At 42.1% G+C, this 15,820-nt stretch overlaps 1 protein-coding gene across 1 annotated transcript; it reads left to right on the forward strand.

Moving 5' to 3' along the window:
• Positions 1 to 134: 134 nt before the first annotated feature.
• On the forward strand, positions 135 to 15,270 carry SYF2 (SYF2 pre-mRNA splicing factor). Its single transcript, XM_072609366.1, has 7 exons — positions 135 to 327; positions 448 to 576; positions 6,610 to 6,735; positions 8,323 to 8,440; positions 10,292 to 10,382; positions 11,954 to 12,052; positions 14,722 to 15,270. Exons 1-7 carry the CDS (start codon positions 208 to 210, stop codon positions 14,885 to 14,887), a joined length of 849 nt encoding a protein of 282 aa, XP_072465467.1. The 5' UTR covers positions 135 to 207; the 3' UTR covers positions 14,888 to 15,270.
• The last annotated feature ends 550 nt before the right edge of the window (positions 15,271 to 15,820 follow it).

A 15,820-nucleotide genomic window follows, 5' to 3' on the forward strand; every position in this document is an offset into this window, starting at 1 on the left:
TTTTCCTTCACCAACTTCAATCCCTTAAAATTACCTCTTCTCCAAGAACATTCCCCGCCCACTCACCCTTGGTCCTGGTCAATTACCTCTGCGCCTGCGCAAAGCTCTCTACTCTTCCCTTCCCCCCCCTCCCCGTCCCCTTTCTCTTCTCTTCGGCTTGCGTCAGGGGACGGAGTCTCGAACAGCGGCAGGCCCCTGTTTCAGGAAATGCGTCACTGGCGGAAGAGCATTAGACCGGATGTTGTAGCAGTTGTTTCCTTGTTTTTTCCGGAAGTCGGGGGAAGACGGGAGAGATTCGCGGAGATGGCTTCTGGAGGGGATGCTGAGGTAGTGGGAGTGCTGCCTGGGGGGAGTTGGGGAGCTCGGGGTGGCGGGGAAGGCCGTGGGCGCGGGACTGACTGCACGGAGGGAAGGGAGCTCTGGCTGACTGTCCCCTCCGCGGTGCAGGCCCGCACGGAGAACACGGAGGACGAGGAGGAGGAGGAAGAGGAGCGGCCCCTGACCGCGGCCGAGGCGCTGGCTGCCCAGAAGCGAGAGGAGAGACTGAGAAAATTCCGGGAGCTGCACTTGAAAAGGGTAGGTTAGGCCCCGGAGGGGTGGGGAAGGGTCGGTACGGGGGATGGGGCGGAACCTGACTAGCCGAGGAGCTCTGGCCTGGGCCTTTTATCCGCCGTTCGGCCGAATGAGTGGAGCTCGGGTCCTTCAGCCTCACTTCTCTGTTCTGTAGAACGGGGGTGATGCTGGCACCCCCATCGCGGGAGCCGCGAGATGCAACTTCCGTAAAGCCTCACCTGCGTGCTCGCCATTAGTAACACCGACAAGGGTAATCAGGAGTTTCCAAGTCCTTAATGGAACGGCAGGCCGGCCTGATTATGGGAGTCCGGAAGACCGAGCTTGGCATCCTCCCTCCCTGAGGCCTCTGAGCCTCGCCGAACCTCGGTTTCCTCACCTGTCCAATGAAGGAGGATGGACTCGATGGTGCCTGAGGGCGGTTCGGACTCCAAGTGGGCGCGCTACCTCATTGGGTCCTTCCAACCATCCTGTGAGTTCCCGTTTTCCTCAATTCACAGATGAGGAAAGGGGCTGACACAGGCGAAGTGATATATCTTTTGCTGAAAAAGGGTTTTTTTAAGAGCTAAAAGTGGTCTAAGAGTGACCACAACCACATCTTGTTCTTTGTATTTACCTTTTTTTTTTTTTTTTTAACTATGTGAAGTCTAAATCTTGAACCGCAGGGACAGCTTAAAAGTAAAATGCCTCTCTTGTATAGCTCGCTTCCCGATTGATTTATGACTACAAAAGAAAAATCAGAGGACTTTGTCACCTTTTTAGCCTATCTGGTGAAGCAGTTAGTGGTTGATTACCAAATGCTCTTTGATTGGCATGTAAAGAAATTACCATTTCCTTTGGATTAGTGTAAATGGCCAGGAACACCTGCTTTCCTTAGCATTAAGTGATAAGCATCCTCTTGTTGTAGTAAGTACCTTTAATAAGTACAGCATATAAATAGATTACAAATATATAAAATAGAAAGTTTGTGCAGGAAGGGAAGGCACTAGATGCTGGGAAATTAGAAAAGGTCACATAGTGTCTGGCATATGGTAGGTGTTTAACAGCTGAATTGTGCTTTAAAGAATTTAGAATGTTGGAGAGCATCTATAATACCATCTTCATCTGATACTCATTTACAAATGGCTGATTCTAGAGCAAAAAAGAAAAAAAGTTAAATGAACAGGCTTAAATGTAAATTTAACAGGCTAAGGTATAAGGCTTAGGTGTAATTCTAGTCTCCTTGTCCAAGACTTAAGAGGTGGATGTAAAGGAAGTGTGAATTCTAAGTGTAATTCTAATAGAGGCACTGAGACTGGAGATGATGGTATGGGGAAGAGCCAGTGGGGCCAGTGAGGCTTGAAAGTGGAAATACATCATCAGCTTGGAAGGGTAGGCTGAAGCCTGGTTGCAAAGAATTTTAAATATCAAACAAAGAAGATTGTATTGTATTCTAAGGGCAGTAGGGAGCCACTGAGTCTTTTTGAGACCTTAGGAAATTGAATGTCAGAGCTGGAAGAGAGCTCACAAAATGGAATGTCAGAACTGGGAGGGTCATAGACCCTTAGCTCCTGAGAGGAACCTGAGAATATCAGATGTCAAGAGTTGGGACCTTCCAGTGGTGTTCCAGGGCCAGGAGGGACCACAGATACAATCTAATTCATACTCTTATTGAGTCTCTGAGAGAGGCAGTGGCATGTTCTGGATTACACAGTTGTATAGTAGTAGTACTATAACCAGAAATCTAGTCTAATGGGGAAAGAAGACACATCCCCTTTTTTTGTCCATTTGGCTTTAATTCAGCAAGCACTTAATTTTTAATTTATTTTTATTTTTCAACATTCACTTCAATAAGATTTTGAGTTCCAAACTTTCCTCCCTCCCTTCCCTTCTCTCTCCCTAAGACGGCACAAAATCTGACATAGGCTATACGTGTACAATCATATTAAACATATTTCCCCCTTAGTCATGCTTCAAAAGAAGAATCAGGACAAAAGTCCCTCTGTCAACAAGCACTTATTAATTGCCTAGCAGGTCTAGGTCTTGTGCTTTGGTTAGGATGAGGGTAGGAGCAACATAGACTAATGAAAGTTGGAGCTCTGCAGCTGAGATTCCCAGAGAGCTGCTCAAAGCCCTGAAAAGTTGTGACTACCTCTGGATCACAGATCCAGTGTATGTCAGAAGTAGGATTTGAACCTAGGTCTTCCTGACTCTACTGTATCTCCTCTGCTTTGGAAACAAAGATGACCTTCCCTGTTCTCAAAGAGCTTGAAACCTAAATCTAAACCACTATTTTACAAGCTAGGTTATTAAGTGGAGGTTATTAAGTGCTGACTCAGAGAGGTCATCAAGATTCAGAGATCCCATGGGGCAGTCATTGAAAGTTTCCTGGAGATCCTAGCACCTGAGCTGGCCCTCAAAGACAAGTAATAATTTCACCAGGCAGAGAAGTGAGTATTTTCTAGGCTTAAGGAATGAAATGCATAGTAGCAGGAGGTCTGGGCATGATCTCAGAAGTAGCTTCCTTATTACACTTCCTCTCTCTAGGCTCCATTTAGTCCTCCAGGCAGCTGCCAAAGCAATCATTCTAAGCGACCAAAAAAAAAAATGTGACTTCTGGGATAAACTAAAAGTATCACCCTGATGTTCAAGGCCTTTTGCAGGCTGATTCCAATCTGCTTTTCCATTTTTCTTTACATAATTCAGTTCACACTAGATGTTCTAGGGAATCGGGCCTACTAGCTATTTCCTGAACCTCTCATTTTATCTTTTGCTTCTGTCAATTTAAATAGCACAAATAGATTTCCTATGCTTCATCTTAGCCTCTCAGAATGACTCTTTATCTTCCCGAAAGACTAAGTTTCTTGGGAGCAGAGTGTTTGTATTTATCTGTTACCAGCATCTAGTACAGTGCTTTTAGGTGCATAGTTGGGGCTGTCTGAGACTAGTTTGTTGGAAGGGAAGAGCATATTGAAAGGAGTTAGTGTGAATGGGTACTTGTGGGGGGTTTCATAGCAGAGATACTTGTTCAGGAATGCCTTCTGGATCCTTTCCAGCTGAGCTTTGTAAAATAAAATTTGAAAGGTAGACTGGAGCCACATCATAGAGACATGACTAGTATCTTATATTTTATTCTGTGAACAGAAGGGATCAGCTGAGGGACTGAGTTTCATGATTAGATCTCCCCATTAGGAAGATGATTTTTGTATCGGAATGGAGTTTAGGGTGAAGGGGGAGAGACTGACAGTCAGGACCCCTGTTAAGTAATTGCAGTTGGCCAGGAGGAACTGAACCAAGGTAATATCAGTAATGAATAGAAGAGGACAGAGGGCAAGTCTTGTGGAAGTAGATTCACAGCACTGGACAGCTGATTGAAGGTGGTTGATAAAATCCACACAAATCATCAGCATTTCTGCATGTTAGTAACAAAGCCCAACAGCCAAAGATACAGAAATTCTATTTACAGTTAGACATAAAATATTTGGGAGTCTACCTGCCAAGACAAATCCAGGTACTATATGAACACAGTTACAAAACACTTTACACACAAATAAAATCAGATCTAAATAATTGGAAAACCGTCAGCTGTTCATGGGTAAACCAAGCTAATAAAAATGACAATTCTGCCTCAATTTACTTATTTAGTGCCATATCAATTTAAAACTACAAAAAATTGTTTTATAGAGCTAGAAAAAAAAGTAATAAAATTTATCTGGAAGAACAAAAGTTCCAGAATATCAAGGGAATTAATGAAAAGAAATGTAAGGGAAGGTGGCCCAGCCATCCCAGATCTTAAATTGTACTATAAAACAACAGTCATCAAATACTGCTTGATACTGGCTAAGAAGTAAAGATGAATGGAGTAGGTTAGGTATGTAAGACACAGTAGTCAATGATTACATTAATCTACTGTTTCATAAACCCGGAGATTCCAGCTTCTGGGATAAGAAATTTGACAAAAACTGCTGGGAAAACTTGAAAATATGAACTCTATACCAAGATAAAGTCAAAATGGGTACACGATTTAGGTATAAAGGCTGGTACTGTCAGCAAACTGGGAGAGCAAGGAATGGTTTATCTGTCAGATCTATGGAGAATGGAAGAATATATAAGAAGAAAGAGGATATTATGAAGTGGATTATTTTGATTAAATTAAATTGAAAATTTTTTGCACAGACAAAGCCAGTGCAACCAAAATTAGAAAGGAAGCAGAAAACTGGGAAAGAATTGTTACAATCATTGTCTCTCTTAAAGGCTTCATTTCTCCCATATGCAGAAAACTGAGTCAAATCTATACAAATACAAGTCATTCCTCAGTTGGTAAATGGTCAAAAGATATGAACAAGGCAATTTTCAAATGAAGAAATTAAAGCTATCTGTAGTCATATGAGAAAATGCTCTAAATCACATTGATTAGAGAAATGCAAATAAAAACAACTCAGAGGTACACATCACACCTATCAGATTGGCTAACATGACAAAACAGGAAAATAATAAATGCTGGAGAAGATGTGAGAAAATTGGAACACTAATGCTTTTTTGGTGGAGTTGTGAACTGATCCAACCATTCTGGAAAGCATTTTTGAACTATGCCCAACAGGCTGTAAAATTGTGTGAACGCTTTGACCCAGCAACACCACTTCTAGGTTTGTATCCCAAAGAGATCATAAAAATAGGAGGAGGACCCACATGTACAAAAGTATTTATAGCAGCTCTTTTTGTGGTGGCAAAGAATTGGAAGTTGAGGGAATGCCCATGAATTGGGGAATGGCTGAACAAGTTGTGGTATACGAATGTAATAGAGTATTATTGTGCTATAAGAAACGATGAGCAGGATGACTTCAGAAAAACCTGGAAAGACAGGAAGTGAAGCTGAGTGAAGTGAGGAGAACCAGAAGAACATTTTACACAGTAACAGCAACATTGTGCGATGACCAACTTGATAGACTTAACTTTTCTCAGCAACACAAGGATCTAGGACAATTCCAAATGACTCATGATAGAAAAAACTATCCCCATCCAGAAAAAGAACTGTGGAGTCTAAATGCAGATTGAAGTATACTATATTTTGTCTCTTTTTTTGTTTTTCCTTTCTCATGGTTTCTCTCATTGGCTCTAATTCTTCTATACAACATGACTAATGTGAAAACATGTTTAATATGAATGTATATGTAGAGGCTATATCAGATTGCATGCCATCTTGGGGTGGGGGGAGGGGAGGGATGGGAAGAAAATTTGGAACTCAAAATCTTATGGAAGTGAAAACTAAAAATTAATTAATTAGAAGGATAATAAGAGGTAAGGCTGGACATGCAGGGTAGGGCCAGATTGAACTGGGCTTTGAATAACAAAGATCTGAGGAAGAGGCTTCTGTGAGCTGGGCTGTGGTAGGCTGTCAGAAAACATGCAGTTCTTTGAGAACTGTTTGTTCATATGCTTTGACCACTTGTCTTATTGTCTTATTTTTCTAGGTTTGCAAAGCATTTTCCCCTCAAGCACCCTGTAAGATAAATAGTACAAAACATTGTGCCCATTTTTCAGATAAAGAAACTGAAACAGACATTACCTAAATTGCCTAGGGACACATAACTAATATCAGAGTGGAATTCAAACATAGGTCACCCGGTTCCATGTCCAGTTTTTAATTCCTAGCTGAGCTTCATAGTGCTTGTGTGGCATTAAGTGAGTCACTGAAAACTTTTTTGGGCCTCAGTTCTTCATCTGAAGTGTCAAACAAAAGTGTTGAACTGGGTGACCCCTTGAATCCTCTTCCACTAGACTAATACTGTATCTATTTCTTTTTTTTTTTCCTGTTTATCTGTATCTAGCTTTTAGTAACTGTTTGGTAAATTCATTTGAAAAGATAACCTGCATCAAAAACTTGCCTTTCATCAGTCTTGTTTTTACAGTGAATAAGAGACTCTGGGAGAATCTTCAGGGGTGTTCTTGCTCCTGACACTCTAGAGCCACATTATTTTGTTTAGTCCTGATTTTTCATCTTCCAGCTATTCATCCATGCTAGTCTTTTGTGGTGATGACACATTCTTCTCATGGTTTTAGAATGAGGCCCGAAAGCTAAATCATCAGGAGGTTGTAGAGGAAGATAAAAGGCTCAAGCTGCCAGCAAACTGGGAGGCTAAGAAGGCTCGTTTGGAATGGGAACTTCAAGTCGAAGAAAAGAAGAAGGTAAGTGTGACCATCCTGTACTTCAAAGTGAGGAGGTGTGGCACCATGGCGAGGTGCTGAATAGTCAGGTGGCAGGGGTTGAGCAGGTGGTACCTCTGTTGGGATAGTCATAACCTCTCTGAGCCTCAATTTCTTCAGCTATAAAATGAGATGGCTAGACCAGATGATCACCACAGTGGATGCTAACTCTAAACCTGTAATTCTATGTGGAATCAGGCTTTTTTTTTTAAGCTGATCCTCAAATCTTAAAACATTGCCTTCTGTAAAAAAGCACTATGGAAATGTATTAGGGTCATTATTTATTTTTTTAAATCATGTCATTAAGTCATAGGATTTAGAGCTGGAGAGAAACTTAGAGGTGATCTCATCTAACTCTGGTTTTATAGAAAGAGCACAATTAGACCTAGGGAAGGAAGTGACTAATGCCCAAGACTGGGACCCCAGGTCAGGGTCATGGGATCATAAGATATTTAGCTGGGGGGGAACTGGAGTAGAAGAAGGCAGTCACATATTTAGACCCACACTTTAGAAAAATCATTTGGGTATGTGTGTGCAGGAATGAGGACAGCTTGAAATTGGGAGATTATAGGAGACAGCTGTGGTTGTTTGAGTAGTAAACTGGCAATGGATATGAGAAATAATAAGATAACAAGATCTAGAAGCTGCGTAGATATGTGGTCTAAAGGATAGTAAAGAGTAAAGGAGAACATAAAGGTTCTATAGCTGGGTGGAAGAATGGTGGTCCTCTAAACAGGGCAAGTGAAGTCTGGAAGTAGAGTGGACTTGGGGGTGGGGAGAGAATGAACTGTGATAGGACTAGGTTGGATATTTGGGTCCTAAAGAGTGTCAACTTTAAAATGTCTAGCAGGGCAGTGGGGGATGTGGAACTGGAGCTCAGGAGAGACATGGAAAGGTAGTCATTGAAACCCTGGAAAACCTAGGTTTGAGTCCCATTACCATCCTTCAGTAGCGCTGTAATGTTGGCTCACTTCTCCAGGCTTCAGGCACCTCCGTGTGCAGATTAGGGTGATGATCTTTGCCCCTTGGAGACGCAGTATGATAATACTGATTAGAGCATTGGGTCTGGAATCAGGAAGGTCTTTTTTTTTTTTTCAGTCATGTCCACCTCTTCACGACCCCATTTGCCAAAGACACTGGAGTGGTTTGCCATTTCCTTCTCTAGCTCATTTTATAGTTAAGGAAACTGAAGCAAACAGGGTGAAGTGACTTGCCCAGGGTCACACTGCTAGTAAGTGTGTGAGAGCAGATTTGAACTCAGAAAGATGAGTCTTCCTGACTCCAGGCCTGGCGCTTTATCCACTGTACCACCTAACTGCCCTGGAGTCAAGAAAACCTAAGATCAAATTCCATCTCGGATAGCTTTCTCCTTGTGTGAGCCCAGGCAGGTCACTATATCTTTGGATCTTAGTTTCTCATAATCTTTGAGGTGCCTCCCAGCTCTCAGTCCCTGATCTTTTGATATAATATCATGTGTGAGGCCTTTTTGTAGCTGCAGATATCACACAAAGATACAAAGTCAGCTGTTTTGTTGTTTTTTTTTTTTTAAAAAGAACTTTGATCTTCTAGGAATGTGCTGCAAGGGGGGAAGACTATGAACGAGTGAAACTACTAGAGATCAGTGCTGAAGATGCAGAAAGATGGGAAAGAAAGAAGAAGAGGAAGAACCCAGATCTGGGCTTTTCAGGTAAATTCTTCTCATTGAATAGAAAGACATCCAGTGACTGAGGATGAGGCACTTTCTCGGTGAGCTGGACCTTCAAAAAGTAAATCAGTAAGAGCTCTGGTGTCGGGAGAACACTTAGACTCACATAGTAGGCCTCTTCATGCTTGTGAAGCTTACAGCCCATCCATGCCTACTGCCCTGTTCTCCTTCAAATCCTCTGTAAAGGATCTGACCAGCTTGTTCAGGGCATCCCCCAAAGCTCTTCGCATTTCAGGATTGCCACAGCTGCACGGAGCTTGTCCTTTGCTGTCACCACATAGCCTACCCACTTCTCTTGTCAGGCAGACCCTTCTTCGCTACCTCTTCTGTGGGTCATCTTTGGAACATGCCACAACCTGCTTACACTTACCAGACGTCTCTCCATTGGCCTTTGGGTCACTCGCAATTTTTATTTTTTTAGATATAGTTGTGGTTTACGAATTACAGCCAGATAGGATAACCAGAAGAAAGTCGCTGTTAAAAAGAGGGTGTGCATGGGGGTATGTGTGTGTGTAAAGTAAGTGTGTAAGTGTCAGAACAGCTTGGGATCATTGAAAAGCCTTGTGTAATAACTAAAAGGTAATTTTGCCCACTGTCAAAAATACCAACATTTATGCACCCAAGAGCCATCATCTCCTGGTTTGGATGTGGAGGATAGGCTGTTAGTAGATGGGTATTTTTCACTCTTTGTGGCCAATTGTTAAAGCTTATGTCATCAGTTTCCTAAGTATCCAGCATCATGTCATTTTCAGACATCTTTTGACAGGAAAGCTTTGGATTTCGACTTGATTAATGATTACCATGTCTTCTCTCATCCTCTTCCCTCCCTCAGCTAAAGTCATTTTGGTGACATGGAGGTGAGCTTGGTTTGTTGCTAGCCAAGTTCAAGTTGTTTGACTTCTGCCAGTCTGTGAAGGCTTCAAATATCAGCCTGTGCTTGAGGACCAGCCTAGGGGAGTACAGGGGAACTCATTGGCCAGGCCAGCTCCTTAAGGCCTTTCTCTAGGTGTTCAGTCAGGTTAGCAGTGAGCAGGGCTGGTCAGAGAGAGCTCTTAATCCATAAAAGTGACTGGGATGATTTGCCACTCCACAATACTGGTCAGACCAGAAATGGCAGGGTAACCAAAGCCAAGAGGGTAAGTAGGACAGTCAGAAGGATTTTGTGGGCCTGGTCTCCAAAGTCCAGAGCTCCACAGCATGCTTCAAGGAAACACATTATGGCCTGAGTAGAATAAGGCTTTATCTCATGGAACTTCTCTGCTGTTTCCCGTATTTTTGAAAACCAAACTAGCCATTCTTCCCAGCCATCCCCTTTCTTCTCTGCACTTGCAAATTCTTCAGACAATCTCAGATTTGGAAGGGATCTCAGAGTCCATTTAGTTCAGTTTTTACCTGAACAAAAACCTTCTAAAATACCCTGACACAAGGAGTCATCTAATCATTTAGTAAATTGAAAAGTATTTATTATACATATACCAGGCCTGTGCTTGAGATAGTCTTAGCTTGAGTATTTCTTTTAGTAATGGAGATTCCCTGACTCCTGACTTTCAAGTGCTTAGAAAGCTTTTTTCTTACATCCAGCCAAAATGGGCCACTTCTATCCACTGTTCCTACTTGGGCTCTTGGAGGCATGGTGGCCACTAAGTTATGGGTATTTTTTGGTCAAAGCAATTGATAAAGCTAATTTCCTAGGACGTGGAGGGGTTGCCATCTGTAGTGATGAATGGAACACTTACCCTATTAATCTGCACACTATTGTTGTGTCAGGACTCCAACTGAGAAACGAATAATTACTGTCTTCATAACCAAACAATTTCCCATTTTGTTTTAAAGACTATGCAGCTGCTCAATTACGCCAGTATCATCGGTTGACCAAGCAGATCAAACCTGATATGGAAACATATGAAAAACTGAGAGAAAAACAGTAAGTACTCGTACTGGGGATCGATCAGCCTTTGTTTCCTCTCCTAACATAAACACCATTGACTCCACTGCTAAGGTCTGTGCTGTCCCTACTGCTGCACACTCCCAGAGGATGTTCTTAGGTCCCAGTGAGGAGACTCGTGTCTCTACCACCACCTGGGGGTCTCCACCACCACCTGGAGCAGTCATTTAAGTACCATCTGTCTCAAAAGCACATGGTGGAGTGTTTACATTTTACATGGAGACTGATTTAACAACACATATGGTGTTTGGGAAGCAGTGGGGAGGACAGAGATTTTTTCGGGCCAGAGGAATAGTGTGGATCAAGGTGCAGGGCTGAGAAAGCCTTGGAAGCAAAGGATAAGATCTGAGGAATGGCTTCAGACGTTTCTTCTGCTGGGATGAGATGCTATTCTGCTTGGCCCCAGAGTCAAATACTAAGACCCATAAGTGGAAATTAAATGGGCAAAGTTAAGGAAAACTTCTGCCAATCAGAACTGTGGGAAAAAAAAAAATGGAATCTGTTGCTTCATAAGGTTATCTGGTTCAGATACACTATTGTTGGCCACCTGTTTGACATCTCTGCTCCAGCCCAGCTTGTCAGCTTGAACAGGAATCTCCTCTACAAGTGGTCGTCCAGCCTGTGCTAGAAGACCTTTGAAGATGATTCTGGCAGTCTGTGCACCCTAGGGCTCTGTGAGGACATGCTCATTTCTCTAAGTGGGCCTGCTGTACCTAAGTAACACAGGATTGTGCACTGGGCAGAGTCAGGAAGATCTGAGTTCATATCCACCCTCAGACACTAGCTGTGTGACCCTGGGAAAGTCATTTCACTTGTGCCTACCTCATTTTCTTAATCTGTAAAATGAGGATAATAATAATGCTTACCTCCTGGGGTTCTGAGGATCAAATGAGATGATGTTTTTATGGTGCTTATGTAGTGTCTGGCACATACTGAGTGTTGGATCCCTTCCTCCTCCTCTCCTGGTATCTGCTTTGGGTATAGTAGGCTGCCAGCATCATGTCATCTGTTTGATCCCCTGTTCAGGTGGAAGTGGAACTACCACTTACTTGAGTAGTTGTAGAAGGCATTAGACAGATGACTCAAGAGGGGCATCTTCTGCCTCTGGGATTCTGGAATTTTGTGACCCGGCTTCTAATCTCCATTCTGGCACTTTCCATGTGACTTTGGTCACGTGTTCCATTTTCTGATCTCTAAAATGCAGTGGCGGAGAAGGGGGAAAGTTGGGCAAGATCAGGATGGCCTCAAGGCCACATATGGCCTTCTAGGTCCTCAGGTGCAGCTTTTTGACTAAGTCCAAGTTTTACAGAACAAATCCTTTGTTCTATGAAGTTTAGATTCAGCCAAAGAGCTGCACTTGAGGACCTAGAGGGCCACATGTGGCCTTGAGGCCACAGAGTAGATGGTCTTTAAAGTCCCTTCAGGGTTTTACATTCTCAGAGATTCTATTTAATCCTAAATTTAGTGCTTGAAAGTAAATCTTTTTATTCCCATCGCTCAACATTTGTGACAAAATGTGTTTATGATGTTATAATTTTGATTTCTTGCAGTGGAGAAGAATTCTACCCAACATCCAATAGTCTTCTTCATGGAACACATGTACCTTCTACAGAGGAAATTGATAGGATGGTTATAGACCTAGAAAAACAGTAAGTACTTAGCACAAGTCTTGAAATTTAGCAGTTTTCATTCAGACAACCAGAAGTTATCCTAATTCTTACAGTATCTTTTTTATTATCTCAAGGCATTTCTGGTCTCAGAGGCAGTCATTTCTTTCAGTGGTGCAGACTGCAATCCCCTGTGCCTTTTCATCCCGAGAAACTGTTCCCCATATGCTCCTGTAAATGCTGCAGTCTACCTAACATGCTGAGAATCTTCGTACCTCTTGACTTTGCATGCCATACACAGATTTCCCATATAGCAGTTAATTTTGAACTTGTTTCTGTGAAGTATTAGGAATACTTCGCAGTAGATGAGGGATTACGAAGGTGATTTCAGTAGTATTTTTTAAAAAAATCAAAGCAGGATATTGATGAAACTGTTGTAATCATCGTAAGAGTAAGTTCTGAATTAAATCATTCCCATTTTTACTTTGTAACATGGCAGTACATTGAGGCCTGACCTGAATTGTGGGAAAGTTGTTGTATTGGGGTTGTTTGTATTACTTAATTCAATACATATAAGTAGTTGTTAAGAAGTTATCAAGAGGGATTGGGAGTGAAAATTGACCTAACCATTTTCCAGGGCCTCCCGTGTATGTACAGACATTGAGGGTCCCTACCTTCAGGGAGTGTAGTGTCTAGTAAAGGAGAAAAGAAATAGTGTTGAGGATAGGATTTGTTTTACTCTACATTAGGGTCAGTAGACATTTGAGAGGTTGTAGGGTTTGGGGTAGTTGATCCTTGAAATCAGTACTGACTGCTGAGCACTGGAGAGAAAAAGGCAAAAAACTTAACCTCTTCTTAAAGATCATACAGTCTGATAGGGTAGACAACATTCAGGCAACAATGTGCAAATAGGATCTGCATGGGGGAAATGGGGAGTAGGCATTAGCCTACTGGGAATCAGGAAAGGTTTAGGAGGAGGTGAGATTTTAGCTGAGACTGAAGGACACCAGGAGGCAGTGATGAAGAATATGCCCTAAGTTAGGAGAGAAAGGTAGGCCAAGGAGGCCAGAGGCTAATGGAGGGGAGGAAGATAGAAAAGTGCTAGACGGGACCAGGTTTTGAACAACTTTAAAAGCCAAATGGGATTTTACATTTAATCCTGGAGTTAATAGGGAATCACTGGAGCTTATTGAATTGGTGATAACTTTAGGAAGATGAATTGGACAGCTGAGTGGAAGGATTGTAGAGGGGAGACTTGAGGCAGGCACAGCCACCAGCAGCTGCTGCAGTAGTCCACGTGTGAGGTAATGAAGGCCTGGCCCAGGGTGAGGGCAGTGTCGGGAGAAGACAGTGAGTGAGAGAGATTGGTTGAGGGGCAGGGAAGAGTGGAGGGTCAAGGGTCAAAGTGAACACTTAGGTTTTGAACCTTAGAGACTTGGGAGGATGGTGATACCCTGAACAGTAATACAGAAGCTCGGAGGGGGTAAGAGGAAGGTTGTGGAGAAGGTAGTTCAGCTTTAGACATGTTGAGTGTAAGATGTCTATGGGACATCTAGTTCAAAATGTCCAGTAGGCATTTGGAGATTGGGGGAAGATTAGGGTTAAGATATGGATCTGAGAATCATCTGCATAGAGGTAATAATTGAATCCCTGGGAGCAGACGAGATCACCAAGCAAAACAGCTTAGAGGGAGAAAAAAAAAAGTGCCCAGGACAGAGCCTTGGGGAACACCTTAGAAAGTGCTAACTCACAAAGTGTCTTTGTGAGGATCCTACAAAGGAATCTAAGGAGTGGTTAGAGAAGAGGAAAATCAGGAAAGAGTCCTGGAAACAGAAGAGAGTAATCAAAGAGGGTAGATTGACAGTTTCAGAGGCTGCACAGAGACCAAGATAGAGAAAAACCATTGGTGATGGAGAGATCACTAGTTACTTTGGAAAGAGCACTTTTGGTGGAATGAAGTCAAAAGCTGGAATGCAGAGTTAAGGAGAAAAGAAAAAAATGGAGGCACTGGTCATAGATGTTCTTCTCAAGGAATTTAACCTTGAAAGCAAGGAGTAATATGAAAAGATACAGATGGACAGATCAAGTGAGGGATTGGGGGAGGGGGCAGACACAAGCATGTTTGCAGACAGCAGGGAAGCAGCCAGTGCACAGTGAGAAATGGAAGATTTGTGAGAGTTGTGATAATAGAGGAGGCAGTTTGTTGGAGAGATGGAATAGCATCCCTTGGGCATGTAGAGGGACTATCCTTGGCAAGAAGGACTACACATAATTGTGTGAGGAGGGAGAAGAGAGGAGCTCTCAGTAAAAGGCCTCACTGTTTAGGTTTTCACCTGAAGTGAGAAGTTTGAGGAAGGATGAAAAGGTTTAGAAAAGCCACTGTGGGTGGGATAGTGAATTGATTAGGCTTAGTTGAAATAATATAACAGAAAAATATGTAAGTTGACCCATTTGGCACAATTTCATGATTTTCTCCAGCTTTATTCAGGAGCACATAAATAGAAGCAAAGACGATAGACAATAGGAATAATGGCAAAATAAGCAGGGGACAATACTTGAGAGGAATGTCAAGGTAAACTGATTTGCTAGTAGTTCAAGATGTGAGAGAAGAGTGTAGCCAGTATTAAATTTATCCTTTACTTTCATTGTTAGTCATTCTTATTTCCAGGAGACCAAAAAGTTTAACCTTTTTTTAAAAACTTGTTTTTCAGAATTGAGAAACGAGAAAAATACAGTCGGAGACGTCCTTATAATGATGATTCTGATATTGACTACATTAATGAAAGAAATGCCAAGTTCAATAAGAAAGCAGAGAGATTCTATGGAAAATATACAGCTGAAATCAAACAGAATTTGGAGAGAGGAACAGCTGTCTAAACTTCAGGAAACGTTGAACATGATGGTAAATTGAGTCATTGAGTAAATTGCTACCAGTGAACTGTACAAATAAAGGAGAATTTATACTCTTGTATTTAACACTCAGATGCACTTATAAGTTTGTGTGTTTTCATACTTCAAAGTAATGCTATTTTAGGAAAACTGCAACTTGTAAAGATTTGACTAATCTTGGTAAGGAAACTTTCCCCACCTCTGATATTTACCAGGCTGGCACACAAGGACAGAATTCATTCTAAGTCTTATTTCTAGCTGTAAACTGTGAGAATAATGAACTAGCTCTAACTCATAGGGTTGTTGAGGGACTAAAATGAGAATGTATGTATGATGCTCTGTAAAGTTATATATAAAGTGCGATATCAGGCTTTTTTTATGTGTTGTGAGTTATTAGGAGTGGGAACGTCAACTCCCTCTTCCCTGGGCTTAACTGAAGCATAGAATTTGAGTGAGGAGAGATCCTGAGGCTGTTTCCTTTCTCCACCCTGTACCTGAACCAGTGCCCAGTGGTCGTCCAGCTTTTGCTGCAACACCTAGAAAGATTATTTTGGCAGAACATTTATTCATGTTGTATTCCTTACTGTCAGTAGACATATGTCTAAGTGATCTTTTTGGCTGGTAAGGCCATACGTTGTCTGGGTTTTGTTCACACTGAGCTAATAATTCAAAATTGTTTTCTTCACATTTGTGAATGTATCAAGCATAGGAGTTTAAAGGTTGCTAAGTAAAAATTGCTTCTAAGTGGTAGGCATTGGAAAGAATTGGATGGGTAAAGTTGTGTTCCAGATGTAAAGCTAAATTTTTTGTTACCTTCAGTCATTTCTGACTTTTCATGATTCCATTTGGGGTTTTCTTGGCACAGATGCTAGTGTTTTGCCATTTCCTTCTCTGGCTCATTTTACAGATGTGGAACTGAGA

The sequence above is a fragment of the Notamacropus eugenii genome, chromosome 5 (genome assembly GCF_028372415.1).
Source record: "Notamacropus eugenii isolate mMacEug1 chromosome 5, mMacEug1.pri_v2, whole genome shotgun sequence".
NCBI lineage: Eukaryota > Metazoa > Chordata > Mammalia > Diprotodontia > Macropodidae > Notamacropus > Notamacropus eugenii.